The sequence below is a fragment of the Penicillium longicatenatum genome, assembly GCF_028827895.1.
Source record: "Penicillium longicatenatum strain IBT 33135 chromosome Unknown contig_7_segment0_segment0, whole genome shotgun sequence".
Taxonomy (NCBI): domain Eukaryota; kingdom Fungi; phylum Ascomycota; class Eurotiomycetes; order Eurotiales; family Aspergillaceae; genus Penicillium; species Penicillium longicatenatum.
Window position 1 is genome coordinate 2,350,166 of NW_026643124.1, and position 20,421 is coordinate 2,370,586.

At 48.9% G+C, this 20,421-nt stretch overlaps 7 protein-coding genes across 7 annotated transcripts; 4 read left to right on the forward strand and 3 right to left on the reverse strand.

Annotated features, from left to right (window-relative positions):
* Nucleotides 1-945: 945 nt before the first annotated feature.
* Nucleotides 946-3,242, reverse strand: N7484_011144 (uncharacterized protein; the record flags this gene model as incomplete). The annotated part of the gene is made up of 3 exons (XM_057121531.1): nucleotides 946-1,044; nucleotides 1,111-2,747; nucleotides 2,798-3,242. The coding sequence occupies 3 exons, from the start codon at nucleotides 3,240-3,242 to the stop codon at nucleotides 946-948; spliced, it is 2,181 nt and encodes a 726-aa protein (XP_056967285.1).
* A 2,757-nt stretch (nucleotides 3,243-5,999) lies between these two features.
* N7484_011145 (glutathione S-transferase family protein) lies at nucleotides 6,000-8,210 on the forward strand (the record flags this gene model as incomplete). Its single annotated transcript, XM_057121532.1, has 5 exons — nucleotides 6,000-6,376; nucleotides 6,481-7,021; nucleotides 7,230-7,348; nucleotides 7,403-7,580; nucleotides 7,635-8,210. 5 exons carry the CDS (start codon nucleotides 6,000-6,002, stop codon nucleotides 8,208-8,210), a joined length of 1,791 nt encoding a protein of 596 aa, XP_056967286.1.
* Nucleotides 8,211-8,329: 119 nt separating this feature from the next.
* On the reverse strand, nucleotides 8,330-9,347 carry N7484_011146 (uncharacterized protein; the record flags this gene model as incomplete). The annotated part of the gene is made up of 3 exons (XM_057121533.1): nucleotides 8,330-8,993; nucleotides 9,054-9,166; nucleotides 9,288-9,347. 3 exons carry the CDS (start codon nucleotides 9,345-9,347, stop codon nucleotides 8,330-8,332), a joined length of 837 nt encoding a protein of 278 aa, XP_056967287.1.
* Nucleotides 9,348-9,765: 418 nt separating this feature from the next.
* On the forward strand, nucleotides 9,766-10,246 carry N7484_011147 (uncharacterized protein; the record flags this gene model as incomplete). Its single annotated transcript, XM_057121534.1, has 2 exons — nucleotides 9,766-10,096; nucleotides 10,158-10,246. The coding sequence occupies 2 exons, from the start codon at nucleotides 9,766-9,768 to the stop codon at nucleotides 10,244-10,246; spliced, it is 420 nt and encodes a 139-aa protein (XP_056967288.1).
* Nucleotides 10,247-11,173: 927 nt separating this feature from the next.
* On the forward strand, nucleotides 11,174-13,402 carry N7484_011148 (uncharacterized protein; the record flags this gene model as incomplete). Its single annotated transcript, XM_057121535.1, has 3 exons — nucleotides 11,174-11,211; nucleotides 11,435-11,802; nucleotides 11,862-13,402. The coding sequence occupies 3 exons, from the start codon at nucleotides 11,174-11,176 to the stop codon at nucleotides 13,400-13,402; spliced, it is 1,947 nt and encodes a 648-aa protein (XP_056967289.1).
* Nucleotides 13,403-15,175: 1,773 nt separating this feature from the next.
* On the reverse strand, nucleotides 15,176-16,209 carry gldB (putative glycerol dehydrogenase (GldB); the record flags this gene model as incomplete). Its single annotated transcript, XM_057121536.1, has 2 exons — nucleotides 15,176-15,745; nucleotides 15,802-16,209. The coding sequence occupies 2 exons, from the start codon at nucleotides 16,207-16,209 to the stop codon at nucleotides 15,176-15,178; spliced, it is 978 nt and encodes a 325-aa protein (XP_056967290.1).
* Nucleotides 16,210-17,277: 1,068 nt separating this feature from the next.
* On the forward strand, nucleotides 17,278-18,705 carry N7484_011150 (phosphatidyl synthase; the record flags this gene model as incomplete). Its single annotated transcript, XM_057121537.1, has 1 exon — nucleotides 17,278-18,705. One exon carries the CDS (start codon nucleotides 17,278-17,280, stop codon nucleotides 18,703-18,705), a length of 1,428 nt encoding a protein of 475 aa, XP_056967291.1.
* Between the last annotated feature and the right edge of the window lie 1,716 nt (nucleotides 18,706-20,421).

Below are 20,421 nucleotides of genomic sequence, written 5' to 3' on the forward strand. Positions count from 1 at the left end.
TTTCAGGACGATGCGATGGCAGAGACGAATGATTCGAGTCAATTAAAGTGAATCCTCTTAGCCAAATAGAACCAAGATCTGGGATCTTTACCAACCATGCAATACTTACATACAGTGGCGCCCGATATCGCCTTCCATGTTAGAAACATAGAGATAGTCTTTCAAGCCCTAATCACACGATACGGTAAGTAAACACGTTTTGTACCTACCTGTAATAATACTAATTCGTTTTATAGATTGTAGGACGGATACAAGAGCCTATAATTAGAAGTCTGGAATACCTGTTGGAACGCAGCAAATAGGTGGATCCCGGAGGCAGGATATACTATCTCCCGTCAAGATTAGTCATGTATTTTGAGCCCATCCAAACTGCCAATTAGGGGGCCTTTTAGCAGTTGAGACCAGTCAAGACCAGTGAACAATCCAATTGGTGCACCCGTATGATCCACTCACCTGTTGTTCCGACTGCATCCTTATCGCAAAAAGCCATTCTAAACTCTCACTGCGGACATTCTGCTGACTTATCTTTTTGGTCTAGCCAGCGTGAGAAAGAACACGTCGATGCTAACTGTATACAACTGAGCCAAGAGCTTATTCTATAAATCTGATTTGTTGGTCTTCGTCCGCAACTTGAACCAGATCCCTGTGCCCCTTTTCCACAGCTGTAACATCAAAAAAACGAGAATGTACCACTCAGTAGGGGTATTATTCTGACGCTCCGGTCGGAATCGACTGAACCTTTCTCCCATTGAGCCCCAGTCAGCGTCGTTCCTCATAGATTTTATGATACTTTTGCGAGGGTGCTGGTAGAGCCCCTTGCCAAGTTGAGTGAGATTGTTCAGATTCATCACTATCAGATATGTCGTTGTCGAAAGGAGTACAGTAATTCCTATAAAAACCGCCGTGTGGTAGCTGTAGTCTATGCTCCAAAGGGCTGCACAGAAGCTAAGTGGTAGGAAGACGATACTGAAATACGTCAAGAGCTTCAAATTGACCCAGTTCAGTGGCTGCCCTAGACTCGATGACCGCACTGGCGTTGAATAACTGATTAGTTATAATACACGATTAGTAAGTATACATTGTTTCTGTGTAGTGGGATTTCCGACTTACACCATCCCTAAGGGTTTTGATTTGTTCTCGCAAGAGCTCCAGCCTAGCCTTCAACGCCGCCAAGCCGGAGACCTCTTCCTCAATTTGTTGTAGAACGCTCTCATAAATTTCATTGAGCATGCGTGGCGGTTCGCCGGGAGAACCGGTGTTATAACATCCCAGGAGAAACTTGCGAGCTTTCCAGAAATTCTCCCATTCTCGAATATTTGCAGCGATGGTTGGGATGAACAGCTCTAAGCTGTCAATGGCCCAGAAGTATAACCGCGATCGCGAGAACGCATCATCATCAAACAACAGTCGATCGTGCAGGTCTGGATCAAAAATCGCGCCCCGCGTGTTTATAACGCGAGTGAGATGTTCCGCAATCGCTTCCCAGGAATCGGCAGCATCTTTGAGAGCCTCCAGAATCAGTCGTACTGGCTCTAAGTGGCCACCGTCATTAATTGCTCGTGGGCGCCGGTACCGACTCGAAATCGCGTCAAAATGGGCAGGAGCCAGAACGAGCACGCACCAGTACCAGTAGCCAGATTCTTTGAGGTACTGGATGCGTTCTGGAGCGGTCCGAAAAGGCTTCTCGAATACATCCAAAGTGTCCAAGTTGTCCACTTCGTCGCTACCTCTTGACGGGTAAAAACACATCGTAAATGCCACCTCTTCCAAATGATCCTCGTCGGTGGTGCCGTACAACCTGCCAGACTTCCAGTTGCTGAATTCTGGCCACTTCTTGTCGGGGCCGATTCTAAACCAAGTGATATGGAAAGCTGCACAATCTGATTCAAATGGGTTTGCAGCTTCGCTACGGCTCCTGCAATCGATATGTAGCTTCCATACATCATCATACATGAGGTTCAGGTATCGTTGTTGAAAGATTATGCTGAAGGCATGTATTGCACTGAATCTCCTGTGGTCAGTTAAGAGGTTATACTCAGGGTCTATGACAGCCGCCAGCCCTCGGAAGCTGATGATGCGATACCAGCGAATAGGCCCTGAGCGTATAAAGATGGCGGGCTGCCCGGCTCGTTTTTTCAGCATGCAGCGGACTGGAGGCACATTGATGGTAAACTCCTCCGCATGAAGAGCGGCTCGTGACAGTACACGCGGGTCTGTCTCTGTTTGCGTCCCATACTGTGATCTATCTGCTTGATATCCATAAACAGTGAATTGATTCGTATCATCGAGGTCAGCAATCTCGAAGGCCCCGCCATGATTCTCCAACAACTTGAATAGAGATTGTGCCGACGCCAGATAACGAGAAAATGAAGAGGATGAACTCGCACTATTCCAATCGCGCAAGCGGTCTTTGTCAAATGCAAAATATATCGTGTGGGCGGGAGCGGAATGGAGGTTCCCGAAAGTCTCACTCAGAATCCCACGGAGATCGTTCAATCCGGACAGTGCAGAGTGGGTTTCTGGCTCGTCGCACGGCAGCAGGGAGTACGGCACTAGTCGTTCTTCCTCCTCAAATTCGTCATCGGGCGAAAAATCGATTTCCGAGCTGAGCTTCATTCCGTCTATATGATACCACTCTCTATCCACTTGAATGATTTCCCATTCGGGCACGTAATTAGGATAACCTCTTCCTGGGGAAAGCGAATTGACTGCCACATCGGTATTTCGAACCTCCGCAATAGGTCGCCCTGGCGTTGATACATCAGCAGCTGTTGTCAATCCGTGACTCGTTACTCACAATATTTCCAGCTCGACCCCGCTATAAACAACGACTCCCTAGTTTCTACAGGACAGGGCAGCATCGTAAAAGGCTTAAAGGTGTAGACCTCCGTCCGATGATAAGGCATCATATAATATCTGGTTCTGTCGGCCCCGTCAGGATGCAAACTGTCCTCAACCCCATCGTTTCCACTCGAGTAGCGTGCGGTGTCATCGTAAGAAGGACGAGCTGCGGGCGTAGCACACTGACTGTCCCTTACCAATGTCTCTGCACCTATATTCAACGCGGATGGGAAATCATTTTTCGATTTTTCTGCCAGTTGTATAGCTCGAGAATTGTCGAAAGGAGAAGTCGAAGACCCTTCCAGCTGGTTATTTCTGGCCTTCAGCAGCTCTTTGATCTCTTTTAAGAGGTTGACTAGCTCAGCTATTACAACAGGTGGTTCTGTGTCACTGGAAGCCATTCTTGCAAGCGTGCGTTAGTTGACAAGATTACTTACTGTGCATATATGTCGCTGCCCCCCCCCCCCCCCCCCTATTTAATCAATCACGAGCTCCACGCTATTTCAGCGTCCGAGCTGAGAGGGACAAAACAAGCTGAACTGGGTGACGTGTCCGGGCGTTATTGGGCATGTCCGACAGGCCAAACACCCAATATTACTCCTGGCTAGCTGAGATGAATAACCAAGCAGAAAAGTAATCCCAGTTAGCCGAGTCATTGACTGGTTAACAAACTTCACCTAACTATTACAGTACAGTGGTGAGTGGTGTTCCATGAGTCTGAGTCCACCCTCGCTCTACCGCCTAGTCTTCTGCTTCCACCGCGAACTTGACAGGTCTGTAAATTATCATTCAATCGACTTTAAGTTGTTTTTTGAGGAACTTTGTTCAAATTCTAACATTAGTCTCTACAGTGATTCTCGAAATCGGCTTGACCGATATACACTTGATAACTATTTTCTGGACCCACCGCCAAGACCTTAGCGTAGATCAACCATTAAGCGGGCCGTGCTAAATGGAGGGACACAGTATAATGCAGCTTGTATGGTAGTATGGTACTGTATCTTGCTACGTAATATTACAAAATACGTACAAGAGCAATGGAACTCCATGGAAACCTATGTGGATGCCTGAAAATTCCGTCAAGGACTATCTGCTAGATGACTTCAACTAACTCAGCTTACAAGGCATGTATGCCTTCTGCCGGTCATCACTCTAGAGGTGTCTCTTTGGCTTAAGGAACATCCTGACGAACGATATCATTGGCGAACTACTCTCTCGACTAGGGTCCTGTTGTTTGCGAGCGAACATAGCCCTTTCGGCAGCCGATGGCGGGTTAATAGAATTTCAATTGATTGATTGATTGATTGATCCTAATGAGTACGCATTTAATTCAAGGGTTTGTAGAGTGCCGTGAAGAGGAATCATCGCTGTCTTAGCAAACATGGTTACTGATTAAAAGCCAGAAAGAGCAATCCTGTGTTTTGAGAGCGTTAGGAATATTACACGACCCGACGAATAGCTAATTGCCACGGTAGATCTAGATATAGCAAAGTCTGCTGATAAGGTCGGCCGATACCCCGTAGGTAAATATAGGAGGTTGACTCTATTCTAGGTTATCTAAGAACGGTCATTATTTAAGCTATACCTATACTATTCTGGCAAGGAGGCTAAACGATGTGGAGAGGAAGCCATAGAGACTAAAACCTCTAGATTAAATGTGCTAGAAATCGTGTGCAAATGATTGAGTTCCACTTTATTGAATTGAAGGAAGCTGGGAGAGTTAACTAGGAGAGTTGATAAGCACTGGCCGGTGGCCGGATCCCAGATCCTTATAGTCTTATTAGAAGATGCCGATGCGAGTCGTCTTCTATCTTGTGACTACGCAATCGAGGTGACCGGCTCACTATGTCCCGTAAAGATTGATAAGCACTAGCCTGTGGCCAGATCCTAGATCCTGACTGTCTTATTAGAAGACGCCGATGCGAGTCTACTTTCACGCGACCAGGCGACTAAGTTGATAGAATAACCATGCCCCTTGAGGACTGACGTACACTGGCCTGTGGCTAGATTCCAGATCCTGGCTATCTTATTAGATGACGTAGATACGAGCTGGCACCTATCTTGCGACCATGCAATCGAGGCGACCGAATCACTATGCCCTTCGAGGATCGACGCGCACTCGCCAGTCGCCGGGTCCTAGATCCTAATAGTGTTATCCCGGGATGCTGATGCGAGCCGGCTTTTATCTTGCGACCACGTAATTAAGGTGACCGAATCGCTATACCGTCTAAGGGTTAACGCGCACTAGCTAGTGGCCGGATTCTAGAACCTAATAGCCGTATCGTCTAAAGCTAATATAAGCCGGCTTCCGTCTTTAGACTAGGTAATCGAAGTGACTAAGTAGCTATGCCCCTTAAGTATTAGCGCGCATTGGCTAGTAGCTACATCCTAGATCCTGACGGTCCTATCTAATGACGCTGACGCGAGACGGCTTCTATCTAGCGACCATATAATTATATTCACGTGATTCCGATGTCCATTAAAGACTTGGTGGTGGGGCCAGGACAGAGTTTCTCAGTGTATGTTGGTCAAGGAGAATTCGAGAATGACTGTATCTGTCTCCTTCGAAACATGAAATTTGAGTGGATAATGCAGGAAATAGTGAGATTGTTCGACCGGCAGTATATTATGTCATCACTAGTGGACTCAGACTCATGAAACACCACTGTACCAGCTTGAAATTGTCATGCATAGGTTAAGTTATTTTATGTCTGGGGTCTTTTTAGACTGGTTTTGTGGACCGTGCCTGGGTGACAGACAACCTAGCGACACCACAAATCAGCCACTAGCCAATCAGGAACGACGACGCACCATGACTCAGACGAGCCACAATTTTGCAGTTAAAAATAAAACATAGACTTACAGCACTGTTCCGACTGAAATTTTACGGTACAGTATCGGAACAACACTTAAAATACAGAAGTAACCATACCTGGAATAGTGGATTATATAATTAGGAGTTGAAAGAGTGTGTCTCTATCTCCAACGTGGAAGGCGAATTTGGGCGGGACTGTATACATGATGCAATACAAAAGTTCATTTTCGCGATCAAGTGATACGGGTGATAAGGCCAGCCTTATCGTCTCCGCACACCACGCCGCTTCAACCACAACGTCCCTTCTTCTCCGCACTGCCAAAAGCAGCACGCCACTCCACCCATGAATGCATCACCTCGTCTGGGATCATCGATCCCGATCGACTCTCCCGGTCTGGCCCCACCGCTCGGCCCGTTCCCTGATTCACAGCCATTTACGACCTTTCGGTCTATCGATAATGCCCCGCAACAGCCTCTCCAGAATGCCATAGCTCTGCAGACTGAAGAACACCTAGCAACCCATCCACATGGAATGGTCCTCCAGCCTGCAGAGCATTCTTTCCAGGGGGCCTATAATGGACTGGAGGCTGAGGACACGGAGGCAGCGAACTTCGCGGGTCAGCTGACGGGGATGAGGTTGATTCCTGATCCCCCTGATCTTGAGTATTGGAGAAATCGACTGTTTCATGCCGACGATGTCATTACTTTGACTGAAGAGCAGTATGTAGTCTGCAAATTTCAAACGTTTTATCGGAATTATTGATCGCGAATTATTATTCCGTGTGCATTGGAATGCACCTGGGGGACTAACATGCTTACCATAGATTTCAAACCTACTTTCCCCATGTTGATAACGTCTACTCTCATCGATCGACTCAAAGATATAAGCGTCGATCAATGGTCTCCCATTACTGGGACTGTCGTCTGAAGGGACGGCCTCCGGGAACACCCAAGTCTGACGATCCGAACAAGAAGAAGCGCAAACGTACCGCCAGGGAACGGGACCTCTGCGACGTGAAGATTAAGATTACCGAGTATCTGCCCGGCAGTGTAGGAAATGATACGACTGGCGGTTTTGAATCGTTACCAGCTGAGTTACTACCTGGAGTCCATACATTGTTTCCGGTCCAGAATCCCCAGCCCTTTGGTGTTCTTACACCAAATACCACTTTCCCGGACGGACATCCGGGCGCGAGTGGGCAACGGTATTTTACCATCCAGCGGGTGAATGGAAACGGTGCCAATGGAAAAAATGACGGTGTGAGTGGTGGGCACCGGCATACACTTGAGGAAAGTGATCGCGTCAAGAAGAATAGCGTGCAGCGACACTTTTTGAAGGAAGATAAGAATAGGAGAAAATCCGGGGTACGTATCTTCATTTCCTATGCAGATGGGTTGAGGGCTTGGCATTCCCCGCAAGGTAACTTGGCAATGTCTACGTCACTCTTGATGCTTGGTTCCACTGCCTGCTCGCGAGTATCTTTTCATTCACTGAATGCTATTGAAATATCTCTTTCGACCGGCTTTCTTGAGATTATTAGTCGCTTGAAATCTTTCTGACATCAACCCGCAGCACCGAATCATGTCTGGTGAAAAGAAAGCATACCACACAAAAGCGACGGGATTAGCCGCCGTCACAGCTGCGAACCACGCATTGGAGACAAATCTCCAGTTGTATGGAAGTTGCTTCTGGTCAGTGACTTCTCCCAGCTAATACTTTCCCTTCAACGCTGACTGAATATCAAGCCCATTCGTGCAAAGAGTTTGGATCGCATTGGAACTCAAAGGCATACCATACCAGTATATCGAAGTAGATCCTTACGAAAAACCTCAGTCCCTGCTGGAATTGAATCCACGTGGGCTTGTCCCAGCATTGCAGCATGATAACTGGGGATGCCATGAGAGCACAGTGCTCATGGAATATGTAAGATGATCCCGGGATGGCCTTTCGTATCTCGCGCTGACGAAATCACCGTAGCTTGAGGATTTGAATGTTGGGGCGTCCCTTCTTCCAGCCGACCCGAAACTGCGAGCCCACTGTCGACTATGGGCAGATCATGTGAGAAAACCACGTTTGTTCCATTCAGATCCGCTACCCATTGCTGACGATTCCCAGGTCAACCGAAATATTGTCCCAGCATTCTATCGGGTATTGCAAGAGCAGGACCAGCAGAAGCAGATCGAAAATGCCCAAGAGCTCCGGGTTGCTTTCGATACATTGATCGAGGCCGCACATCCTCGAGGCCCATTTTTCATGGGGGGACAAATTTCCTTTGTCGACGTCCAAGCTGCGCCATGGGTTGTTCGACTTAACCGGGTTCTAAAGCCCTACCGAGGCTGGCCAAATGCCGAAGAGGGAAGCCGATGGGCTTCTTGGGTAAATGCCATAGAAACCAATGATCAGGTTCGAGCAACAACCAGCACAGATGAACTCTATCTCGAGAGCTATGCGCGATATGCTGGTGAGTTTCTATATCCAGTCCACTACCTTGGTAAGGCGCTGACAGTGAATCTCGCTGAATGGCAGAGAACCGCCCGAACACGTCTCTACTAGCCAATGCGATCAATTCGGGACGTTCCCTTCCTTGAATGTCTCCTTTATGATCATGCCGTGACGCAACGCTGAGGATGACAGGTAAGGATGAAGTGATGAGGATATTTCGACAGTGTACCTTAGCTCCCTCTCGAACCTCTGTTGAATCTAAAGCCACCTCTTCCACTTGCATCAGGGCCTCGAGGATGACGAGTAGGCTGCTGCGGAGCGGGTGAAGCAGGGGAGGCAGGGGAGCTCTGCCTTTCAGAATCGCTCCGATCGCCGGGACGATCTCGCCTTTGTAGAGGCGGCCCATTGGACCTGACCGATGTGGTTGGATCGTATAGATGTTTCGACTTGCTTGAGGCCGTAGACGAATCTCTTTTCTGCTGGTCTCTGCCTCCTCGGCCCTTGCCTTTACCCCTTCCTTCACCGAACTGCTGACGGGGTGGGGTTGTAGTCCCCGGCGACGAATTTCCCGAAGTGTTCGCGGACGGGCTTCCAAAAAGCCGCTCTCGGGCTTCTTCGTACTTGCGCTGCCTATCCTCTCGGTTTTTCAGTGCGATTGCCTGTCGTTCCTCAAAGGTCGGTTCGGGGGCTTTATTAGCCTCTTCGTCTGAATCACCATCATCGTCCAGGCCCAGTTGGCTAAGTCCAGCGGTTGCAGAATTAACACCAGAACTTCCTGATTGTCGGGTCGCAATTTGTGGTCTCCGGCTGAGAAGCGTAACAGCGGGCTTTATATCCTGTTTGAGGGGGACGTCGGATCGAGCTTCGACAAAGTGGAATGTTTGCGGGGTTTCACTGGGAACCTAGTCAGAGTTGAGATTCCTCATTTCGTCATCTTGCAAATCCAGTACATACGCTTCCGCCCATAGTTGTCGATTGAATTCAGCTTGCTGTGCCCTTCGCTGGGCTTTGGTGACTTTGGACGAGACTTTCTTCTCGGTCGGCGGGGTAGGCTCGTTGGCTAGCGCCTGTAGAAGATCCCAGTATATAAGTAAGTCATTCGCATATGGACAGCATCAATACGATAAGCAATATCAAATTTGCACCTCGTTATCTCATATGATCCAGGGCTTGGGGAATTCAACTTACATCTGCTCGGGGTTCCCAGTCGTCATCCCATGCATCGGGAACTTGTGGTTTTGCGCTCATTGCAAACAAAAACGTAATTTAAACGGATAAGAAAAAGATGTCAGAGGTCAAGAAAGGTAAATGCTGCAGACAAGAATAAATAAGCACTCGGCACTATGTGCATGTATATAGGATTGGTAGGAAGAAAAAGAAAATTCGGGCTGCAAAGAAGAGCGGCCACCGCCCCATCTTGTTGGTATCTCCGCTCTGCCCCCATCCGATCTTAGTTGATCGTCACCTCGTCCCCGAACATTCACAACCATCTGACCAGCCTTGTTGCTTCCTGCATAGTGATGGCAATCGGTAAGTCAATTCATAAACTCTACTAAACCCCTCGTTTGTCGGTCGAGCATCAAGGCCCTTTCTATTCAGCCCTACGCCGAGCTCTCCCCTCCCCATGAACGTTCCATATCGAAAGAATCATATCCGCTGACAAATCATGTTCAAAGATTCCAAAGACCCCGACGGTGACTCCGAAATGGCCTCCTCTGTTGACTCTGTCTCCGATGTCCCGGGCAATGGCGCGCGCACCCCAACTCACAACCCTCAAGCTACTGCGGCCGCCGCATCAGAGCTCTCCCCGCCCGGTTCACAACCACAACAAGCCCCCAGTACTACGACAATGAACAAACCGAAGGGTGTCGAACTTCCGACAGGGACTGGACCGGCTAAGGCGACAGACCACGTCATTGCGGCGTGGAAGGGCAAGCGTGCAAAGGAAGACTTTCAGCGGGCAATGGACCATGTAGTCGACAAGGACTTTAATCTGAGTACGTGACGTCCTTGATCAATTTCTGATTATGATCCTTCTAATTGACTCGTGTTATAAAGATGAATTTGGTGATCCGTTTGATGAGCGCGAATTGAATAAGCCATTCGATGAGCCTGGTTTGAACAAGTCGCTCAATGAGCGTGTTTGACGCTTGATGAATGTCTGAAGTCTATGATGAAAAAGTAACTATGTTATTGCATTTTGCCAGCTTTGCGGTGTCAGTATACGATATGATTGATGAGATATGATATTCAAAATACAAAAAAATCATTTACTATATACTTGTTATTCGTAATTTTACAACCGATCTAAGTACCTAGACATATGAGCCTGTTCCCTAGAATAAGAAAGACGTGATTTTTATTCCTTATGTTTATCAACTGCCAATTTTACAATCGATGATTTTGGCATTAGGTATGACCGGCGGTATAGAAAACCGGCCGCTGTCCCCATAGGAATCATCCATGGGCGAGTTCTTCGTCCATACACTACATAGTCCGCCAGTAGTACCTAGTGGACATCCCTAGGCCAAGGGTTCTAGAGGTCTCGTGCCCAAGTAAAGGGAGTCGCTAAACAGATACGCTCCTAAACAGACTTTGCAAACCAGCAGCAGTTCATTCCGAATACTGAATACCTAGTCATAACACTGAAGTGGTCTTTATTGGTAGACTCAAGCAAAGTCACAACTCACCCATGGATTAACAATCCTAATATACATTCAGTCTCGATGACCAAATAGCAAAGGGGTATTTATATACTAAGCCACCTGGACAGCGACTAGTCCTGCTTAGTGGGATCGCTACCCAATTTGGCCGCGGGGACAAACCATGCGGTGTGTTGGCAGGGCAACCATCCACCTCGTTTGTGTCAAAACCTAAACGGGGATTCGCATCATCTTTTGTTGGTCTCCAACATCCTTAGTGACACTCCTGTCGGATACTTGGCTTTCATTATATTCATCAGGGTTATCTTCTTTCGCATTTCATACCTCTATCGATCCGTGCGACTCGTCGCAGATTCCTCGGCTCGGATTCCAGTGACGCTCTTTGACACATTCCGCGCGCCAACACCAACAATGGGCGCCGGTCCTGCCTCGCCGCAGGCCCAAGCATGGTGGGTCGATTTCTCTTTTCAAGTTTTTATTTCTTGAGTGAAGCATTTCGTTCTTCGAACTACATTGCTCTACTCGCAGAGCCCCTTTTGGCCGAGGGGTTGTTCCATCTCAAATCTGTTGTGTTTTGCTGTGTAACAACACACATTTGGATGGGCGCATGAGCTTAGCCACGGTCTTTGAGCCTATAACTAATACGAAGCACTCTTGTGCATGTTATTATAGTGGCCCCTCCGAGCCTGCAGCCGATAGCTCGTTTAGCTTCACCCCCATTAAAGCCTTGCGCGCAATTCCCCATCTTTGGGAACGCAAACCATCTACTCCCTTCCAGGCGGGTGCAAAATCGCGAAAGCTGTGGAAGCGCTTCCAAACATCGTTCTCCGGTATGAAGTCGCTTGAAACGTCAACAATGACCGAGCAGGGTGCATTTCAGACAGCCATAAATGCATCCCGGGACGCCGGTTACGCGCGAGGCGTGAAGCGTCTGCGTGTCGGGGCTGACAAGCCTGAAAAGCGCTCGAGCATTCAAATGCAAGGGCCAGTGCGCTCGTTTCTTGAGACCAAATGGGAGCCCGAGAGAGGCCAGAAGCGTCGTGAGTTCTGGTCTGCCTATATGTATTTCTTGGAGTTCTTCGTTAATGGCAGATCGCAGGCAAATTACCGGATGCTCCAATTGATATTTACCACGAAGGTTTGCGAGACAATGAGAGCGATGAGGGTATGAAGGAATCGGACGTGCCCCTTATTTCTCTTCGCAGCCCATTGAAGACAACCATTTTCAATGATCACATGAATCGAACCTTCAATGGTGTCTCTGACTCAGATGGGGCGAAAAGCCCAGCGTCTGGGGCTATTGTTCAGGAGCAGTGCGCAATGATCAACACTGCGGTCAATGATGAAAATCGGGACATGGCACCAACCCCCACGAAGGTCGTGCGCGATTTGACACAACAACGAAAAGGCACATTAGTGCGATCGGCTCTACGCAGCTCACTTGATGGATCGGATACAGCGCTACTCAATGATTTCTTGTCGAAGGCACAGGCCAAGCGTGCGGCAAAGGCTGCGTTGATGGACCAAGAGGGCGACGTGACTGAAAAGGTATCTAGCGCTGAGGAATCACCAGAGGCAGAAATGACGACACCACGGTCACGTCGTGCTCTGGATGTTTTAGATACAAATTCGCCTTCGCCAGCCAAGCCTGACAATTCAGTAACCAAATTGGATGTTCCTGTCAGGGATGAAGCATCCGAGAATGAAGTGAGCAAGGTCATTATGGAGGAGGAGCCAGCACCTGGAAGTCCGTCCTGCAGACGAAGCACACGGGTGAAGGCTCCCACTGTCAATCCTCCCCATGTGCGCAACACTATCGCCTTGCGCCGGGCCAAAGGCAACGAATTCATTTTCCTGCAGCGGACCGAGGCCCAGGAGCTGGCATTAGCTACGAAGAAGAACACTCGGCTAAACAGGGGTGATGCTGTGCCTCCCCAATATGTACTCGAGGCCTTGGCCAAAGAGCAGAGCGAAGGTACATCTCAAACAGAAGGTGATCGTAAAGGTGTCAGCCGTTCATCTACTCGGAAGAGCGTGACCTGGAATGATGAACAGCTTGCGGAATACGAGGATGAGAGGCAAAGCCCAGAAGTTTCCGGGGACAAGGGCAACAGCAGCAGCGATGACGTTGAAGAGAGTACCCGATCACGATCTGCATCAACACGCCCCGAGAAAAGAGCATCTAGCCAGCGCAGCAGTCGTAGCCAGCTGCAAGAGTCATCGAGCAACGCAGAGTCCGAGAGTACCCCAGGCCCGGCTAATGCACCTACTACTGCACCTCCGCGATCGCGACGCCTGCGCCGTCTGGGGGAGTCGGCGATGGTCTCGGGCACACCCGTGAAAACAGGCAGTGGTCGTGTCAGCAAGCGATCTGCTCCTTCGGCCCCCACTGTGGCAGTTGCAGCATCCGCTGCACCCTCGACTCCCACTAAGCCTCGCCGAAAATTGACTCCCAAGTCACCAAGTACGTCGACGCTTACTGCTCCGGCCGCTAAGATTGCGGCGGCTGCTGAGCAGTCTTTTGTGAGTGGTATCCCCACTCGCAGCGCGAGCACTAGTGACGGAAGCTCCGAGTCCAAGCGGAGTGTACTCCAGTCTAATGCGGGGTGCACACCTCGCCGCATCCGAGTGAGAAATTGACGATGCAAGGTTGTTGGAGTTGACAGTTTGTATACATGATTTGCTAGACATGTAGCTTGTCCTGGTCCCTCCGGAGTTTGGTTTGCTTTCAAGATACCAATTTTGCTTTGTTTTTTGTTTTTGTTTTTCTTACTTGCTACTATGCTCGTGTTTCAATTAAGTTCAAGTTGCTCTATCGCTATACCCTTATCAACAGTTCACATCATATAACTCATAGACGCTAACGAGATGTCGTTATGTCGGTCAATGCACCCCAGTCTTAATACGGGTCTCTAATCCCAGATCATCCGTCAATGGCTGATGCATGATGGCGTGAGCCGGCGTCGCAGCTTTGACACCAAGACACTAGTCTCAACCTCTGCGGGGGATCTGATCCCCGCGCCAGACTTTCCCCTTAGGGCGTCTAAGTACACAGACGCTCCAGATTGGGAACGTACTAGGGACTAAGGATAGTGTAACTTTGGAATTAGATTCTTTCGCGGCAGAGGGCTATAGCCACCATCCCGATATAATATTGCGCCGGCGATCACTGCGTTGCGCTCAAACCTTCCATGTCACAGGAAGCGCCTGTGCAAATGCGAAGTACACATATAGCATATGCTAGATACTGGCTTAAGTATCTCACCCAATCAACGCTACAGCCATGCATCTCGTACCGCTATCAATAGAAAACTACCAAATCTGGGCCGAACTCTGTCTAACACACAGACCTCGACCTGTACATGCACATGTGAATCTCCAGAACCGTAGATTCCAATCTATGTATCCAACCTTGGAAGTCAAGGCGAAAAATAATCAAGCACCAAGGCCTATCTATGCTACACGCCTCTTCCCAGAACCGGAAGAGACCATCACCATTTGCGAGCCCGACCACATAGTGCTTAGCCCCATACAACCCTACCAAGCAAAGTCTCATTTCAAGTCCATCGACCCAAAAGTAATCCCACCGAATTCTTTACCCAAAACCCTCAAACAACCCTATACCAATGTAAACAGTCCCCACCCATCCCCATCCGGCCGCCGGTGTTGCACAGAGCTCCCGAATCCGTCCACCAGCAGTCATCACATCCGAAATCACCCGTGCATCCATCAATCCACGCACTACGCCAGACCAGGTTAGACCGCCGCGCTAATCCTAGCTTCAGGGCGAAAGGTGCCGGTGGCGCAGGGGGCTGAAGCCACACGCGGGATGACATCTTAATGCATATCGGAGTACTCTGCTCCTGTCTGATATGCTACTCTACATGTACCCTAGAATTGGGCGATGGTGCACATGGAATAAAGGTTCGCTAACTTTGTCGCGCAGGTGCAGTAATTTATTGTGGGCCTTGTCATGGTGGGGTGGTGTTTATTGGTGGGGGACTCTGCTCCTGCATGGTGTTTTGGGTGTTGAGGAATGTGCTAGGTAATACGGATATACAGAGGTCAGCTTGAATTGTGCAAATTTACTCGATACGATACGGTAGCTTACGTTGGACTTGGATTATTTTTAAAAATTGTTTGTCTTACATATATGATCATTGTGGCAGGTGAAGGAAAGTTTAGACATAACTGGGAACTTAGCCGTGGATCCCGGCGGAGAATTAATGGAGGGGTTGGCTATAATCCGGTCAACTAAACCGGAATATTACTCAATTGCTGCACAAGTTACCAAGATGCTGGAAGGTCTCAGAAAGTATTCATTTCGTCTATCGTGTCTGTTCATTACACTTTTTCCAACCCCTCAGCCCCACCGGGTATCACATCATCTCTGGGCTAGTATTTTTGGGTAAATTAAGCAGACAAGTTGGCGGCACTCTCCTCGGGCCAGACATCGTAACCGAAGGTATCCTTCATGTTAACAAAGCGGAAGTGGCGGCCCTCGGCAACCTTGTTCACAGCCTCAAAGTCCTCATCCGACAGCTCAATGCTCTTGAAGTTAGACTCAATGCGCTTGGGGTTGGAGCTCTTGGGGAGCACAACGTAACCACGACGCAGACCCCAGGCAATCAGGACCTGGGCCAGGGTGTTGCCGCCCTTCTCGGCAATCTCATTCAGGGTCTTGTTCTCGGAGACACGCTCGCCGGTGGTGGGGACCTGGTTCTGCGAGCCCAGAGGAGAGTAGGCCTGGGGCATGATGTTCTTGGAGAAGCAGTAGTTGACCAGCTCGGTGTTGGGCAGGAAGGGGTGGATCTCGATCTGGTTGATTTGAGGCTGCACCTTGGCGTACTTGGCCATGGCCTCAAGCTGGGGGATGGTCCAGTTGGAGACACCAATGGCCTTAGCGAGGCCTTCCTCATACAGCTTCTCCATGGCGCTCCATGTCTCCTGGTGGTTCTCTGTGAGGTCCTTGAGGATCACATACTGGAGCTTTTTTAGCATTCATCGTTTTAAGTTAGGGATTGAATAGTAAGATTTACCTTGCCATCGGGACCGATCTTGGGCTTCTCCTGGCCGTCCTTCTCGGCGGCAATGGGCCAGTGGACCAGGTAGAGGTCAACGTAGTCCAACTTCAGGCGCTTCAAGGAGTCCTTGACAGACCAGAGGACATCGTCGTAGCGGTGGAGGTGGTTCCACACCTTGGTGCAGACGAAGATGTCGGACCGCTTGACGGAGGGATTGGCCTTCAGGAAGTCATGGATGGCATCACCAACCTCATCCTCGTTGAGGTAGTACCAGGCGCAGTCCAAGTGACGGTATCCGGTGTTGAGGGCAACGGTGACAGCGTTGTAAGTCTCGCCCTTGGAGCCCTCACTAGCGAAGGTGCCGAAGCCAACCGCGGGGATGGTGACTCCGTTGTTCAATGTGTAGGTCTTTCCGTTAGACATGTTGAATCAATTTGTTATGTGTGTAGAAAGGAAGAAAGAGGAGGAGGGGGAAGAGAATTATTATGAAGGTGGGGGAGCTAAGCGGCGAGCGATGACGATATTCACCGCAGATGGTGGGGATAGAGGGGTACTGTAACTTATTTCCGCCTTCAGCAAATCCATCAATGACTTTCTCCAGTGCACATCCTCCTAATCTACCGGGACCGAGTACGAAGAGACAATGCCGATAATTTTAAAAGTATTCAGCAATAATATTCTCACATGCCCTGACGATCATTCTGCAACTATGGCCATTGACTATCCCCTGTCCAACATGAACTGCAAAATTGGTGAAATGCGTGTAATTTTCAAAACCTTTCCATGACATCACTGTAAATCCAAAACGGTGCTGAGCGTTTGACCCGCTCCGATCGTCATCCCATGCCGCTTCCATGGGTGAGCTGTGCTCTTATCCAATCAAAGATCTCGATGTCCCAAGAAGAGCCATTTCCTTATCCACTCAGCGTCCTACGCTGCTTCAAGCCGGTCGAGTCTCTCCAGCGCAACCAATCATTTCCCATTTAATCGGAGGAGTGCTCTCCTAGTAAGTACCCGGTACCCGGAGAAACATTGGTGCCGCGGCAATGTCGTAGTGTACCTTGTACCCCCTTGTTCCGCATTATACTCCATTCTAGCCCTGCAACAGCTATCCTGTTCTAGCCCAATGATGACGCTGATTCCTTGGGACTCATGGTGTCGGGCGGGTGGATCTCCACACCCCCCTCATTGTATCCCTCAAACTGGTTGCAATGGTCGTCAGATACCATGTTTTTGCGTCTGGCAACCGTGCCAACCCGTGCCTAGGTGCTCATACCTGTTCCGGTACCTGAGGCTGTATATATACGCGCATTACCCTCGCTTTATTTATTTTTTTCTCTCCGTGCTCTCCATACCCATATAGATATTCTCTTATCGCGTGCTGGTCTACTTGAACCAGTCACATCTCTTTGTTGATTAGATCGACTCCTCTTTTTCTCCTCTTTCCTTAGACCCCTTACCCACTTTTTTACTCCACCGATCATCCACATCATGCCTCGCTTTGATGATTCGGACTTCGTGGTCGATTCTCGTCCTAACGAAGTCACCAGCAATCCTCGCAATGGCCTGCCCATCCCTAGTGATGGTGGTAACAATACTATTGAGATCCCCTCATCTCGTAGCGCTATCAGTGATGCCGCGGCGCTCATGCACAATCTCAGCCTGTCGCCCTCCATGAAGGAGCGACGGAGCTCACGCAACTCTTTTGGTACTTCTTTGCCTATTCCTCGCTCACCGCGTCACTCTCGTCTGTCCTCTTGGAAGACAGATCGTCCCGCTGTTTCGCGAGACATCCTGACCTCGCAGGTCCAGGACATGTTCAAGGACAAAGTCGAATGTGCGAAAAACATGGCCTTTGCCTTTGACATTGACGGTGTGCTGGCACACGGTCCTGAACCCATTGAGGAGGCTAAGGCCGCATTGAAGATTTTGAATGGTGAAAATGAGCTTGGCATCAAGATTCCCTACATCCTCTTGACCAACGGTGGTGGTAAAACTGAGGTGGCTCGCTGTGAGCAGCTCTCGCAGATGCTCGAGGCGCCTATCTCCACCGAACAGTTCATCCAGTCTCACACTCCCATGCAGGCCCTGGCTGAATACTATGAGACTGTGCTTGTGTGTGGTGGTGAGGGCTACAAGGTCCGTGAGGTCGCCGAGACCTATGGCTTCAAGAACGTCGTCCACCCCAAGGACATCCTCGCTTGGGACCCGACTGTGTCGCCATGGCGCACATTTACGGAGGCGGATCGGGTGAATGCCAAGCCTCGTGATTTCTCTAAGATGAAGTTTGACGCTATTCTCGTCTTTGCCGATTCCTATGACTATGCCACAGACTTCCAAATCATCATGGATCTGTTGCTGTCCGAGGATGGCAAGCTTCTTACTCGCGCGAAGGATCCCGTTGCCAGCCGTATTCCCATTTACTTCTCTCAGGGTGACTTGGTCTTCCCGACCAACCACAAGGGTCCTCCCCGTCTGACCCAGGGAGCCTTCCGTATCGCCATTGAGGCCCAGTACAAGGCACTCACTGGTTGTGAGCTCGAGCGTGTGGTCTACGGCAAGCCTGAGCGTGCCACTTACACCTACGCCGATGAGGTTCTTAAGCACTGGATGGAGGAGATCCACACCGAGCACCGCCTCCCCAAGAACGTCTACATGGTCGGCGACAACCCGCAGTCCGACATCATTGGCGGCAACATGTACGGCTGGAATACTTGCCTGGTCCGCACGGGTGTCTTCCAGGGCAAGAAGGGCGAGAACGACCCCAACAACCCCGCCAGCTTTGGTGTCTTTGAGAATGTTCTGGAGGCTGTCCAGGCTGCTATTCGCAAGGAACTTGGACAAGACTTCAAGCTGAAGTGGGATCCCAAGGTTAATCCCGTTCTTCACGGTGATGAGTCTAGCGTTGCTATTGAGTAGATTGCGCTTAGCAACAAGCACAAACGAACATTAACGACTTAATGCCATAGCCTCAGCTTCCTGATCATACCCAAATCTAAGAGTTTGAGTGTGGATTTGACAACTTTGGAGTTCTTTTGGCGTTTCTATTTCTTCTTCTCTCAACCATGTCATTGTTAGACTTTGATCCTTTTCTTTATCCTTCCGAGCGAACCATCGGTTTCAAGGCTGATATACACTTATGTCTCTTTTGAAGAAAGCCTGAGCACTTTTATATTCTTGTCATATACTTAGGTCTTCTCTATGTTCATTTATCTCACATTCAATGTTGAATTTTTTAACTTCTTGATCTGACTTTAGACTCGCTTTTGTTGAATGCATTGCGACATAAATCTCAATCAAGTTCCCACTCTTTCATATAGTCAAATATATGTACAGCATTCTTTTGCGTTTACCCTTGTCAGATATTGAAATAAAGTTTCAAATCGCGTGGAACGTACAAAGTTAGTCACACCACCCCACATCTTATCATCAGTTCTACGGATCTAAAGATAAAACATTCCACGGTTCGCAGTCTTGAAGTCAAGTGACATAGACACCAAACCTTCACCAATCATATTTAGTGGAAAGACCAAGGTATTGCAGATTCATACATGTTCAATCAGATTCTCGATGAACGTATCAAAACATCAGATGCTCTAGGTCACGCGACGTTTGAATTTCTGCCAAGAAGTACTCTTGAAATATTATTTCCAAATCCATGGACGTGGTACCGGGTCCCTGCATTATTTCCGAAGGCAGATGATTTGTTACGGTAAGAGACCAGTCGTAGTGCAGGATTGTGGCAAGGTTTCCGAGACGGCACGGCACATGAGATTTGATGATAGGTGTGGACGAATGGTACGTTTGAACTTATTTAGATTCGCACCACTAGCTATAGAAGATGAGGATTGGTGTTTTTGTTTATCAAGTTGTCTATAGTGCCCTAGAAAGCACTTTGGCGTCGTTTTTGTGGAGGTTTGTACGCTGTATACACAGCAACAAGAAGACTATTGAATGCATCTATATTCTCAGAAAAATTCATTCAATGCCAAGGAACGTCTTTTGAGTTATCGACCTTCAAATTTGACCAGCATTTATCTAGGGCAAGCCATTGGTTTGGGCTAGCCTGGGGCCAGCCTGGGGCCTTAGCGACGAAGGTGGGAGGTAATTCGAGCAGATCTGCCAATTATGTTTACAAAATTGAGATAAGATTGATAAACAGAAGTGGGTTACTCATGTGACTTGATTTGGAGCCATTTCTTGGAAAAGCCATTTTCAAGAAATGGCATCCCTTTGAACTCTGTGACCTGTCATAGCCAAGCAACCCTTGATGAACGAGCACATTACGTAGCGAGGCTCTCTAGGCTGCAGAAGCCAAGGCTCGGCAAATACCAGTTCACAAACTATTGTTTTGAGTGGTCTACTACCGATCCAACCAGTCCTAGGGGGCAATAAACGATCAACCCGATCAGCAGCACACCGCCTCATTTAAGGGATCGCCCGTTATTGAAGGACCTTGGCAGTTATTTGGCGGGTCCCCTAGCTCCTACTCTCGGCGTTGAGGTGGCCTGCTTTTGGGAGATTACTCCGACCTTCGGATGGACTAGGCGCCCGAGAGCTTTGAGCTTACATGAGGATAATGTACCACATGAACGTCATATGGCACCTTGAACCAGACAGTAACTCGTGTTACTT